The sequence below is a fragment of the Chiloscyllium plagiosum genome, unplaced genomic scaffold, assembly GCF_037043375.1.
Source record: "Chiloscyllium plagiosum isolate Xiang-an unplaced genomic scaffold, Cpla_swu_hap1 HiC_scaffold_40, whole genome shotgun sequence".
NCBI classification, from domain to species: Eukaryota; Metazoa; Chordata; class Chondrichthyes; order Orectolobiformes; family Hemiscylliidae; genus Chiloscyllium; species Chiloscyllium plagiosum.
Window position 1 is genome coordinate 18,706,683 of NW_028270178.1, and position 14,134 is coordinate 18,720,816.

Genomic DNA, 14,134 nt, shown 5'->3' on the forward strand with positions numbered 1-14,134 from the left:
GTTGGGCTAATCGGTGTATAGTTATCTGCTTCTTGCCTCCCTCTGTGTCTTCAAGGTTTTTGTCACTTCGCTGCACAGAGAGAGAGAGAGAGAGAGACTTTCCCTGTTACTGTCTGGAGACTTCGGTTTGTGTTGTCATGCTGTGATATCTCTCGCCTCCACAATTGCACAAACCAGTCAACAGTCTGTCGCTGGACAATGTTTGCTTTGCACTCATCCATGGTTCATCCATTGGTTCTTAGATATTGTCCACCCCTACTGCCTGAGCAAATCAACTGTGAAAATACAGTTCTGAGTGAATTCCAGTAGCTTGACTTTTTTTTCAAATTGCAGCTTCCACAGCCCTTGGTTTAAGACAATCCTTTTCACATTTTGGTCCACAGTCCAAAATAATAATTGTGGTCAATACAGCCCTGAGACTGAGGATAATAAATCCATACAAAGCCAAGACTGGATAAAAGGCTTTATGACCCCACATCTGCAACTCGTAGCAGGTGGATCACAAAGTTGAGGGAAACCACTTGCCAACAGACTGAATATTCCCCCAGGCTTGGAGGTTTGGGCTAGTTGATCAAAGCAGCCATGTCTTGGAGACTTTTAACCTTTGTAAATGGGGCCCCCCTGAGTTGTCAAGTATAATTACCATTGTCTGTTGGACCAGTGAGCCACGTTTGAAGACAAATCGGTAACCTCCTTTTTCTCAATTACATGTTGGGGTGTTGGTGGTGGATGCTGGATGGCTTCAGAGCACAAACTCTCATGAAATGGTGAAAGATGACACAGAGAAAGCAATGGTGTAATGATAGTATTCCAGTCCAATTAATCCAGAGACTCAGTTAATGAGTGGCAGATGGTGGAATTTGATTTTGGTAAAAGAATCAGGAATCAACAGTCAAATGATGGCCATTAAACCATGGTTGATTGGCAGGGAAAAAGAAAAATCTGGATCACTAATGCCTTTTAGGGGAGGAAACTGCAACCGTTATCTGATGTAACGGGTGTGTGTGTCTGTCAGTCTGCGTGTGTGTGAAAGAGAGAGACACTCCAGAACGAGAGCACTTACCCTCTGGGTAAGTGGGGATAGACAATCAATGCCAGCCAACCTGTGACACCTACATCCTGTGAATAAAGTTTACAAAATTAGATTAGATTAGATTCCCTCCAGTGTGGAAACAGGCCTTTCGGCCCAACCAGTCCATACTAACCCTCCGAAGAGTAACTCACCCAGACCCATTTCCCTCTGACTAATGCAATTTAACATGATCAATTCACCAAGCCTGCACATCTTTCGACTGTGGGAGGAAACTGGAGCACCGGGAGGAAACCCATGCAGACATGGAAAATGTGCAAACTCCACACAGACAGTCGCCCGAGGATGGAATCAAACCCAGGTTCCTGGCACTGTGTGGCAGCAGTGCTAACCGCTGAGCCACCGTGTCAACGTGTTGCCTGTATCATCTGCCTCAATGTCCCACCTGCTCCAAAACCTCCGCACATAGCCTTCCACCCAAAGACTCAACTGGACCTGCATGAGTGAAACTCGCTGAGGCTCCTTCAACACCGTCTCCCAGACCTGTGATGTTGACTGCCCAGCATAGCAAGCCAGCAGAACCATTGGAACATCAACATTTGCAAGGTTCCATCCTGACTTGGAACCAAATCACTGATCCCTCAGTGCTGTTGGGTAAAAATGTACACTCTCTGACCCCCACATAGCCGTCCATACACACACCACCCCACCATGTGTGCATGCCAAAACCCCTTTGCTTGTCAAGTTGAGTGTGGTTCCAAAATCCACAAGAGGCTTGGCCTCATGCAGGTTAAAGTAGCCCACTTGCTGAACACCAATTTAAGCACTGCATCCTGTCTCCCCCCACTGTCACTAGATTCCCGACAGTGTGGAAACAGGCCCTTCGGCCCAACCAGTCCACACCGACCCTCCGAAGAGTAACCCACGCAGACCAATTTCCCTCTGACTAATGCAATTTAACCTGACCAATTCACCAAACCTACACATCTTTGGACTGTGTAGTGGCTGCAGTGTGTGACATTGACACTTTGCGCTGCAGCAATTCCCCCTCTGAAACTCCTTCGACTGCATCTTCCAAACTTGCAGCCTCTACAGTCAAATGGTCACTGGGTCAAGAGTCAGGATGTCCCCTCCTGACAGCACTGTGAGTGTCCTCAAACCCATGTTTAACAGTGATGTTAAACCCAAGTTTCTCACACCACCTGGGACACAATTATTGGTGGGCATTGAATACTGGCCAGCCAGTGCTGTCCTAATCCCGTGAAACCGTAATGTTATAAAGTATATTTTTCTCTTCAAGCGGTCATATTTTTGGGTCACTTGTAATGTTGGAATCTGTCTCTGATGTCTAGCATTCGGTTCTTTTAGTTGACAAACAAGGAAACAAGAATGGTCAACTTGGACGGTAAAACCTGCACAAGCACTAGTGCCAAACAGAGCCAAAAGCTTTATCGAAACAGTGCTGCTTTGCAGCTTCCAATGTGAAAATTAATCCTCTCACGTTCACCTATTAGTGGAGAATGAAATTGCATTGCCGTGCAAGACATTAAAGCCCTATGGCTGAATCACCCTATGGCTGCATGTATCAGACTCGCCTTCAGAGAGAGCTATTTAAGATGAGTTTGAGTTGGTGGGATTGAGAGGAGTTAGCAGTGCAGTTTTTCAGTGGGAGTACTGATAAAACTGCTGCTTTTCATCAGACTTGATGTCCAGATATGAGTGCCCAAGATAAGACATAATGTTCCCTTGGCACGAGAACAATGGAAGTAACACCAGTGTTACCCAGCATCTTCCTATTTCCCTTTCTCCCCAGTTGACTTTTCTCCTCTTTCCTCTTCCCAGGATTAGCTGCTGCCGCTGGTCTCCCTAATTCCGTCAGAGAGCCAGAATTGGAAAACAGGTAGGAGACAGCCCCTGCCCTGCCTCCTCAGTCATTCCTCTCCCTGACCATTTAGCACTTTCCAACCAGTTGTCCTTAAATATAGCAATGTGATAGAACCTGTTCTCCCCCCCCCCCCCCACCCTCCAGGGGTGCTGGAGACTTGGTCCATTGTCCGATAGTGTTGTGCTTAGGGGAATTTTGGGGTGCAGAAACAGGGGGCTCGGGAGGTATGGTGTATAACAAAGGTTGCGTGGCGTTGGGGTGATTCTCTTGTCTGACCGTTCTGAGAGGTTTGGTTCCAGATATTGTGGTGGTGAAGTGGGGTATCATTTCACAGTATGTTGGGGGGAGAGTGGACGGCTTACTCCAGGGATATGGCCACATGCGGAGATGATAACTGGGACGGCATGGATTGCGGACAGAATGCTGATTTGAGCATTAAACCATGGGCATGGGGTGACACAGGGTTTGACTGGAGACTGGTCGGATTGGGGACTATGAGCTCAGATCCAGACCATGAGGGTGAAGCAGGAGTCAGACCCGGGATATAAGGGTGATGCGAGGGTTTGACTGTTTGGGGGGGGGGGGGGAGGTGACGCTGTTGGGTGATGAACTTTGCTTTTAGTGAGTGTCGAGGGAGATTGAAAGCTGTCATTACTGGGTTAGAGAGCGCCATGAGTGTTGTTCTTACCTCTGACTGGTCGCTCCTCTTGCTTTATTAGTGAGGAAGACGAACCAGAGTTGGTGGAGACTGACGATGACATCCCATTCCACGATGATCCCAAAGATGAAATGTATGAGCCGTCACCACACAGGTAACTAGCTGGAGGGCAAAGCAAATCCCTTTGGACTCTCATTCCATGACCTGCTCCACCCATCCTGTTCCTTCTGTCTTTTGGCCTTGAATCCCAACACACTTTACGTAACCACAGCTGAGGGGCTTGACTGGTTTGTTTCTCTCCACCTTTTCTCTCCTTGCCCGAGTTTGTGCTTCATCGCACTTGTCTTAGACCGTCACTTGTCCCAGGCTCGGCTGCAGTCCTGGCACTGTGATCTCTGTGCTGCCTCTTCTGCCCCCATCTCTGCTGTCATCCTCTCTCCTGCCCATCTTTCTGCCAGCCTTGCCTTCATTGCTGCCCAGGTCAGCAGCTGTTCTGCCTTCTGTAAACAGCTTCCCTTACCAGCAACCCTTCTGTCTCTCCGCTTCATGTTTGTTGTTATGGACCAGATCAAACCCTCTCAAAACATACCAAGGGAACAGCCTAAACCCTAACTTTTACCTTACTTTGAAGGCAAGTCCAAGATGCTGCCTTCCAGATGTGATACGATTGGTCAAACCTACTAGGCTTTACGCGACACATTACACTATGGCTAAAATACAAACAAACGACAAAAGAATTGTTAGAACTTGAGCTCTATTAAAAGACTTCACAAAATAATATTATTTAACTACTACTCATCAACTGTCCGACATGGCTGCATCCCATAAACACACCCTTGGCCAAGGCAAATTCAGCAAAACAGATTTTCCCTCACTTGTTTTCTTTTCCAACCCGGGCCAGAGGAAAGACCGAAAGAATGAATCTAGCAGCAGAGAGAAACCCCAAGCATTTTACAGCTTCAACTCCAAAAGCTGAACCTCAATAGCTGAAAGCAAAAGGTAAAACCCTGGATCTCTGTGAGCCTGACTCCACCCCCTCATGCTGCTTTTGACTAATGTAAAGAAAAGGCCCAAAGTTATTTTGTTTGCTTTCCATGGAGTAGACACCCTAGCAGCAAGTTCACTCAGCTCTTCTTCAAGAGAAACAGGACAGCACAAATCCTCCTTCAAGGCACATCTTGTCACATTTTCCTACTTTGTCCCATTCACATCTTCCGCCTCTCCTATCTGTCCCTTCACCTTGCCCCCTGCGCAGTGTTTTTATCTCGTTGGCAGTGTTTGCAGATTGTGAATCGACGAGCCTAACTCTCTTTCAGAGCACTCAACTTCCGATTTGTTCCAATTCACAGGGAGCGTGGGAAGCCGAGGCGGAAACCACGGAAAGAGAAGGAGAAAGTGGAGACGGTGGAGCAGGTGGAACCTCCTAAGAGTCAAAGGTTAGCCACCACTGCCCTCATCGAGGGAGCAGTGTTGCCTTGTATTGCCCCCGAATGATCCCACCTCCTGCACTTGGTTCTAGTGGTGTCCCCCTCCTCTCTCATGTAACCTTCCTCATCCCCATTCCATTCACCTGTCAACTGAGTGTGCAGATGTGAGGAGCACTGATATGACTAATCCATGGAAGGCAAAAACTGACAGTCATGGGATGTGCATTCACAAGATGGCAATGCGACAAGTTGTGGTCAGACGTTTACTTATAGAAATGTGCGCGGCTGTGCACGTACAGCAATGTTGAATGGAAAAGCAGGCAGAAAAATATGCTAAATCTTTGCAAACTCTTCAGCACTCGAACGGGTATTGTGTCATACTGTGTGCACCGTGTGCAAGTTGTGAAAGTGGATGTTTACCCCCCTGTTTTTCTCTGCTATTAATGGCCTGCCTGTTTGTTGCACTACACCGACTCACAAGTGTGCACCTTGGTTAATGTTCGTCAACGCCCTGTTGAGGCTGCAAAACAAAGTTTACATCGAAGATAGTTGGGCTTGAGTTATACGGAGTTTCCAGAGCCATTTGTGGAGTTGATATGATGTCGTTATCATTGGACTATTAATCTAGAGACCGTGGGGACTTAGGTTTGAATCGCACTATGACAGACGGTGGAATTTGAATTCAGTAAAAATGTGGGATGAAGAGTCTAATAGTGACCATTGTTGATTGGTGCAAAAATAGGCAACGGCTTCACTAATGTCCTCAAAGGTGAAATCCTTTTTGGAAATCTGTTATCCTTGCCTGGTGCGGCCACAAGTGATTCCAGACCTATAGCAGTGCCATCTTATCTGTCCTCTGGGCAGTTAAGGATGGGCAGTAAGCATTAGCCTGGCCAGTGATGCCCACATCCTGTGAATGATTAAGAAAAGAGCTCGGGAGGTTAAAATGGCCTCTCGTGCCAATACCCCTCATTTTGGAAAGCCCAAGTTTTTTAACCTTCTCTGCTGGAAGGCTTCTTCATATACCAGAGCTCCTCATTTCTGGTGACAAGTCCTCACCACACTTTCTGAAAGTGGTCCCCAGGACTGTGCACTATACTCAACTCCAGCAGAAATATGAATTTTGTGGCTCTATTGTAACTTCTCTGTTTACAAAACTGCTCGAGGACACCACTTGTCACAGCCTGCCAATTTGGGAGAAAACCCCTGAGTGGTACCTTTATGAAGTCCAAATCAATTCTCTGTCCCAAATTTGCCTGCTTAATTATCTCTCGAACGGGTATTGTGTCATACTTTGTATTAAGCTGCAAAAGCTGCTCTATCATATCTGTTCTTGAAGTGAGCTCAAAACTATTTATCTTTTCTTGGACGTTTCCTATCCATTCTCTCACCTTGCTCCCTGAGCAATGTTTTATCTAATTGTTGCCCTATGATTAGCTGTTCTTTCCTGTCTACGTTATCACTTACTGGTGACATGGTGACTCAGTGGTTGCCCTTGCTGCCTCTCACCGCCAGGGACCCGGGTTTGATTCCAGCCTCGGGCCACTGTCTGTGTGAAGTTTCCACGTTCTCCCGTGTGGATTTCCTCTGGGTGCTCCAGTTTCCTTTCACAGTCCTGAGATGTGCAGGTTAGATGGTTTGGCCATGCTAAATTAACCGTAGCATCCAGGGATGTGCAGGCTAGGTGGTTTAGCCATGGGGAATGTGAGGTTGCAGGGATAGGGTAGGGGTGTGGGTCTGAATGGGATGCTGTTCAGAGGTGTGGACCCAATGGGCCAAATGGCCTCCTTCCACACTGGGCATTCTATGATATGGTATTCCTCCTATGTTTCCTGCATATCCCCAGTGTTCTCCTGGGACTTCACTGCTTAGATCTTAAGCAGCCAAATGTTTTCTCTTGTTCTCTATACCCTTGTACAATAGTGTGGCAATACCTGTGCCTTCAAAATTCTCGACACTGAATAGGAATGGGGGACGTTGATGGTGGATTGGTGGGCAATAATTAGTTTGTTCTCTTTTCAGCAAAGGTGGCTAGTGGGGTTTTATTGGAAGTGAGCAAAGTTGTGAAGAGTTTTATCGTAAATGAGTCTCATCAGTTTTAAATAACTGGTAAAGTAAGCAGAGAGAGAAGAACATTAGCTGCACGATACATTAAGGCCTAGAATGTGGCGGGAATCACTTAGATTTGAGACTATGCTCCTTGACAAGGTTGTGTTGTCAGTATTTTTTTCCAAAAATACTTGATGACACAGGTTCTGAAATCTCTGGGGTTGATTGACTTGAAGAAACTTTTAAGTTTTTTAAACAAAAACACTTGTACAATGAAAGGGGAGTGGCCAGTTCTCCCAGCTCAGCTCATCTCTGGTTTGGGTTTTAGCAGTCTGCCTGTTTAGAGCAAGCAGTCAGTTTGTTTGAGGCTGCTGGTCAAAGGAAGAGTTCCATGCTGAATCTCTCTGCCATCTTGCTCTTGCTCTCGCTCTCTCTCGCTCTCTTCCCCCCCCCACGTAAGACCCTGTATTTGATTGTACCTTTTCTGTCAAGGGGCATTTATGGGGGATTGTTGCAAGTATTTGGAACAGCATCAGAATGGATGATCTGTTGGGTTTTCAGGCAGGTTAAGTTATTCTGTATTCTGTTCTCTTTTGTTCGTGTTTCATTCGATAATCTTGTAAATCACTTGTTTAAACCTAAGTGATTGGGCCAGCTGCATCACTCCTGGATAATCTGCTCCACACCTTCTTAAAGCAGCAAGCTAAGTTAGGGTCCGGGCTACTTCCTTGAAATGTTTTGAGGGGGACTGGTCTGGTCCATAACAGACTGATTTGTAAGGTTGTAAGTGAGCCTACGTTGGGCAGCACCACCAGTGGATTGAATGAACTCCTGTACTGTCAGATTGCAGTGATGTTACTTAACTTGCAAGGCTAACACCTTACTTTCTTCCTTGTCAGGAGGCCACGAAGATCCAAAGAAGATAGAGGACCTCGTCCACCCAAGAAGCGGTAAGTCTGTTGCCGGGGAGGTGGGGACAGTGACTGGTGTATCACTGGGCTCGGTGCGTTTTTACCATGGGGGGAGCAGCAAGACCTATGGAAATATACCACAGACCTGCTTGATCTCATTACAGTGGCTGGGAAGGTTGGGGAGAATGCAAGAGGAAGAGAAGTCTAGGTTTTCCTGCAAAAGGTGTAACTGAATGTCCTGGTCAAACTGCTCTTTCCTCTGCCTCAGGAAGAAGCCTCCTATTCAGTACGTGCGCTGTGAGATGGAAGGTTGTGGAACTATCCTCGCCAATCCAAGGTATTTGCAGGTCAGTGCAAACTTAATCTGGTTGGCATACACCATGCTTTTTTTTTGCACAAAGAAGCTTTCTTTCAGATGTCTTCATCTGCAGAGGCTGAATGTCAATATCGTTCAGCCCTTGTCTAGAATACAGCTGTGCTGTTCGGATCTAGAATGGGATTAGGCTAAGAAGCAGTAGTAGGAGGATTACAGTGTGCAACGTTACCAGGATTTAGAATCAGCTTACCTGGCTGAAGAACATTGGAAATGCTCTGCAGGTCTGACAGCATTTGTGGAGCGTCCGAGAGAGAGTGGCTGTTTCAGGCAAAGGGTTTCTGTTCAGAGCCGTTGAGGAATGAGAAAATCAATAGGCAAGATTTCACTTCGTAGTTCTGGTTTACCACTCAAAACAAAATCAAGAAATATTAAATAAGAGTCACCAATGAATTACAATCAATGTTTTCGACATTACGCATTCAGAAGCAGATAGACGAGTATCTGTTGCAAGGTATTACCAAGTTTGTGAAATTTCTAAGACCGTCTACTAAGCCTGCAGGACTCACTTCAGCCCGAAGGTCAGTCAAACGTCTGGATTGGTACTGGCGACTTTTAAAGGTTCTATTTTACAGAAACAAAAATCACTAGGTTGATTCCAGAGTTGAGAGGGTTGGCGTTTGAGGAAGATCGAGTACACTGGGTCTATGCTCTTTAGAATTTAGAAGAATGATGGGAGGGATCTTATAGAAACGCACTAGATTATGAAGGGAATAAATAAGATTGAGCAGGGAGGTTGGTGGGTGAAACTACACTCGGAGGCACGGCCTCAAACTGAGGGGCAGCAGATTTAGAGCTGAGTTGAGGAGGAAATTCTTTACGCTCAGGTTTGTGAATCTGTGGAATTCGCTGCCCAGTGAAGCAGTCGAGGCTACCTCGGTAAACATTTTTAAGGCAAAGATAGATTTTTGAAAAGTAAAGGAATTAACGTTAAACTGCAAAGTCACGCACGTAGAAAAGGTATAAACTTTGTGATTAAAAACTGCATAGAATCATAACAGTACAAAAGAGGTCATTCAGCCCATCAAGTCTGCACTGCCAAAGCTACACTCGTTCTAACTTCCAGCACCAGGCCCATGGCCTTGAATGTTAGAACACTTAAAGTGCTCATCCAAGTTTGTTTTATAAATGTTGTGAGGTTTGCCACCTCAACTCCTCTCCCAAGCAGTCCATTCCAAACCTCTGCCACCCTATGAGTGAAACAAATCCTCAAGCCCCCTCTAAACCTCTTGCCTCTCACCTTAAAAGTATACCTCTTGTTACTGACTGTTCAACAAAGGGGATTAACTGCTTTCTATTCATCCTGTCCATGTCCCTCAATCTTATACATCTCTGCCATGGTTGTTGGCATGTTCGCTGGGCTGGGATATTTATTTGCAGACGTTGCTTTGGAGCCTCCTGTGAAGCGCTGCTGTACTGTGTCTTCTGGAGTTTATTCGGTTCTGTTCTTGCTGCTTCTGGTTGCTGGTTCCAGCTGTTCGTTGTAATGGCCGGTATATTGGGTCCAGGTCGACGTGCTTGTTGATGGAGTCTGTGGATGAGTGCCATGCCTTGAGAAATTCTCTGGCTGTCCTCTGTTTAGCTTGTCCTATGATCATTGTGTTGTCCCAGTCGAATTTGTGGTCCTTCTCATCTGTGTATATGGATGGCGTTTAGTGGCTAGTTGGTGTTCGTGGATACAGCTTGCTAGTTGTCTGCCTGTTTGTCCTATACAGTGTTTTGTGCGGTCTTTGCATGGAATCTTGTAAATTACGTTAATCTTGCAAGTGATGGATATAGAGTCTTTTGTCTTGTTGAGTTGTTGTCTGAGCGCGGTGGTCGGTTTATGGGCTCTCATGGTCCTGAATGGTCGGAGAAGTCAGTTCCGAGGCGTTTTTTTATGTAAGGTAGCATGGTTAGTGAGGTGGGTCGTGGCATGTCCTCGTTGTTTGTCTGTTCAGCATCTACGGATAAAGTTGCGGGGATATTCATTCTCGGTGACGACTCTGTAGAGGTGTTTTCTTTCTCTTTGCAGGTTGGGGGTGCTGCAGTGTGTTGTAGCCCTCTTCGAGAGTCATAGAGATGTACAGCATGGAAACAGACCCTTCGGTCCAACCCGTCCATGTCGACCAGATATCCCAACCCAATCTCGTTCCATATCCCTCCAAACCCTTCCTATTCATATACCAATCCAAATGCCTCTTAAATGTTGCAATTGTACCAGCCTCCATCACTTCCTCTGGCAGCTCATTCCATACACATACCACCTTCTGTGTGTGTTTGAGTGGTTGCTGCTGTAGTTCAGGATCTGCTCCGTGTGTGGCTTTTCTGCACACCTTTGTGGTGCATTCACCATTCTGTGTTCTTTCTGCCATCACTACTACAACAGCAACCATCCAAACACAGAGAAGAGAGGCTGTTTCAGTGTCCTATTCAAAAGGGTTACAATGCTGTAGCACTCCCGACCTGCGAAGAGAAGAACACCTCTACAAAGTATTTGCCAAGAACGGATATCCCTGCAACTTCATCTTCTGATGCCGAAACAGACAGACAACGTGACGAGGACGTGCCACAGCCCAGCACACGAGCCACGCTACCTTATATTAAAAATAAGTCTCTGAACTGACATCCGGACTTCTCCGATCACTCGGATTCATACCAGCCCTGAAAAGGGCAGTCACACTCAGATAAGAACTCACCAAAACAAAAGACCCTGTGCCCTTCATTTACAAGATAAATGCTCTTCAGAAAAGTTCATGCAAACACTGCATGAAACACTACCTGGGGCAAACAGGCAGACAACTAGCAATCCGCATCCATTAAAACCAACCATCACTAAACTCCACAACCAGCTGTCCCTAATAGCCATACACACAGATGACAAGGACCAAACGTTCGACTGGACAACACAACAAGCATAGGACAAGCTAAGCAGAGGACAGCCAGAGAATTTCTAGAAGCATGGTACTCATCCACAGACTCCATTAACAAGCACATTGACCTAGACCCAATATACCAGCAATGACAACGATCAACCGGAAATAGCCGGAACGGAACCAAATAAATTCCAGAAGAGACAGTACAGCAGTGCTTCATGGGTCTCCAAAGCACTGACGATGTCGTCAAGACAGGGGACGAAACATTTGCAAATCACCTTCCCAGCTCGGCGAATATACTCACAACCACAGCCATCGACACCCAAGCTACAAATCTTTCAGCAAATCTTACACATCTCAACTACGTCCCCCTTCAACCTTCTCTGCTCCAAAAAAAAACAGCCCGAGCTTATTCAGCCCCTATTTGTAGCTAAAGCTCAAGATCACCTGGCTGAAGCACGTTGAAAATACTCAGCAGGTTTGACAGCAATTATGGAGAGTGAGACAGAGTGGATGTTTCAGATGAAGAACTTTTCAGAGCCAGTTGAGGAAAGAAAAAGACCAGTGGGTAAGATTTCACTTCGAAATTTTGCTTTACCAGTCAAACAAAATCAACAAGAACGCTGAATTATGATCAAGGTGTTATAAATTACACATTTAAGAAGCAGATAGCCCAGCGTCCACTGCAAGATATATCAAGTTTATGCAATTTGTACGACAGTCTGCTCAGCCTGTCGGACTCATTTCAGCCATAAGTTCAGTCAATGGTCTGGTTTGATAACTGGTGATTTTCAAGGGTTTTATTTTACAAAAGCAAAATTTCAATACAGTAAAATGTAAAAGGCGAATAAACTAGAGTAATTAATTTCCAAAATAAATCCCATATGATTGTGGTGATGTGACATTGATGTGTTCTGGTGCAACATGTCGGGCCTGTTGGACACCAATGTGATCCAGAGCGAACACAACTGGACTAAGTATTTGCAGCTTTATTAACTTTGGATCCAATTTGAGGAGCTGTAGACATCATTCAACATCAGGGAGGGGGAGAGTTAGCTGGATACTTTGTTTCACAGAGCAGTTATATAATTAGATGACATAATTCAAAATTGGCTGATGATCAGCGTCAACAGGGTGTGAATGTAGGTGAGGCCATTAGACCAAAAGACATAGGAGTAGAAGTAAGGCCATTCAGCCCATCGAGTCTACTCCGCCATTCAGTCATGGTGATGGGCATTTCAATGCAACTTACCCACACTCTCCCTGGATCCCTTACTTCCTTGCGAGATTGAGAATTTTTCAATCTCTGCCTTGAAGGCGTTTAATGTCCCGGCCTCCACTGCGCTCCATGGCAATGAATTCCACAGGCCCACCACTATCTGGTTGATGAAATGTCTCCTCATTTCCGTTTTAAATTGACCCCCTCTAATTCTAAGGCTGTGCCCACGGATCCTGACGGAAACAAATTCCCAGCACCCACCCTTTGTAAGCCATGCATTATCTTGTAAGTTTCTATTAGATCTGCCTTCAACCTTCTAAACTCTAATGAATACAATCCCAGGATCCTCAGCCGTTCATTGTATGTTAGGTCTACCATTCCAGGGATCATCCGTGTGAATCTCCGCTGAACATGCTCCAGTGCCAGTGTGTCCTTCCTGAGGTGTGGGGCCCAAAACTGGACCCACTATTCTAAATGGGGCCTAACCAGAGCTTTATAAAGTCCCAGTTGCACATCACTGCTTTTACATTCCAACACTCCTGAGGTAAATGACAGCATTACATTTGCTTTCTTAATCACGGACTCAACCTGCAAGTCGACCTTGGACTAGCACTCCCAGATCCCTTTGTACTTTGGCTTTAGGAATTTTCTCACCATTTAGAAAATAGTCCATGCCTGTCTTCTTTTTTCCAAAGTGCAAGACCCTGCATTTGCTCACGTTAAATTTCATCAGCCATTTCTTGGACCACTCTCCTAAACTGTCTGATTCTTTCTGCAGCCTCCCCACCACTTCAGAACTACCGGTCTGTCCACCTAACTTCGTATCATCAGCAAACTTCGCCAGAATGCCCCCTTGATCCCTATCATTAATATATAACGTGAACAGCTGCGCCCAACACTGAACCCTGCAGGATACCACTTGTCACTAGTTGTCATTCTGATAAAGAACATTGTATCCTAACTCTCTGCCTTCTGTCAGACAGCCAATCCTCAATCCATGCCAGTAGCTCACCTCGAACACCATGGGCCCTCGCCTTACTCAACAGCCTCCTGTGAGGCACCTTATAAAAGGCTCTTTGGAAGTCGAGGTAGATAACATCCACTGAGTTTCCCTGGTCTAACTGGCTTGTTATCTCTTCAAAGAATTCGAACAGGTTGGTCAGGCACAACCTCCCCTTATTAAATCCATGCAGACTTGTTATAATCTGACCCTGCACTTCCAAGAATTTAAAAATCTCATCCTTAACAATGGATTCTGGAATTTTACTGACAACTGAGGTTAGACTATTCGACCTGTAATTTTTTCATCTTTTGTCTTGATTCTTTCTTGAACAAGGGGGTTACAACAGTGATTTTCTAATCATCTGGGACTTGCCCTGACTCCAGTGATTTTTGAAAGATTATAACCAACGCCTCCGCTATTTCCTCAGCCACCTCCCTCAGAACTCTAGGATATAGCCCATCGGGGTCAGAAGATTTATCAGTTTTTAGACCTTTCAGCATTTCTAACACTTTTTCTCTTTTGTAATGGCTACCATACTCAACTCTGCCTCTTGACACTCCTTAATTCTTGGGATATTACTCATGTCTTCCACTGTGAACGCTGACACAAAATATTTATTAAGTTCTTCAGCTATTTCCTTATCTCCCATCACTAGACTTCCTGCATCAATTTGGAGCAACCCAATTTCTGCTTTTGCCCCTCGCTTGTTTCTCATGTATTGAAA

The 14,134-nt window shown here is 45.6% G+C and overlaps 1 protein-coding gene across 2 annotated transcripts in view; it reads left to right on the top strand.

Moving 5' to 3' along the window:
- Positions 1–14,134, top strand: part of LOC122544083 (uncharacterized) — a 72,394-nt gene that overhangs the window by 39,528 nt on the left and 18,732 nt on the right. Inside the window, exons 6-10 of one of the 2 annotated variants that reach the window (XM_043683093.2) lie at positions 2,873–2,930; positions 3,635–3,727; positions 4,923–5,009; positions 7,949–7,999; positions 8,229–8,307. In XM_043683093.2, coding sequence (XP_043539028.2) covers positions 2,873–2,930; positions 3,635–3,727; positions 4,923–5,009; positions 7,949–7,999; positions 8,229–8,307 — 368 coding nt within the window. The remainder of the gene's footprint in view (positions 1–2,872; positions 2,931–3,634; positions 3,728–4,922; positions 5,010–7,948; positions 8,000–8,228; positions 8,308–14,134) is intronic. The other variant, XR_015753990.1, reaches the window with a different exon arrangement.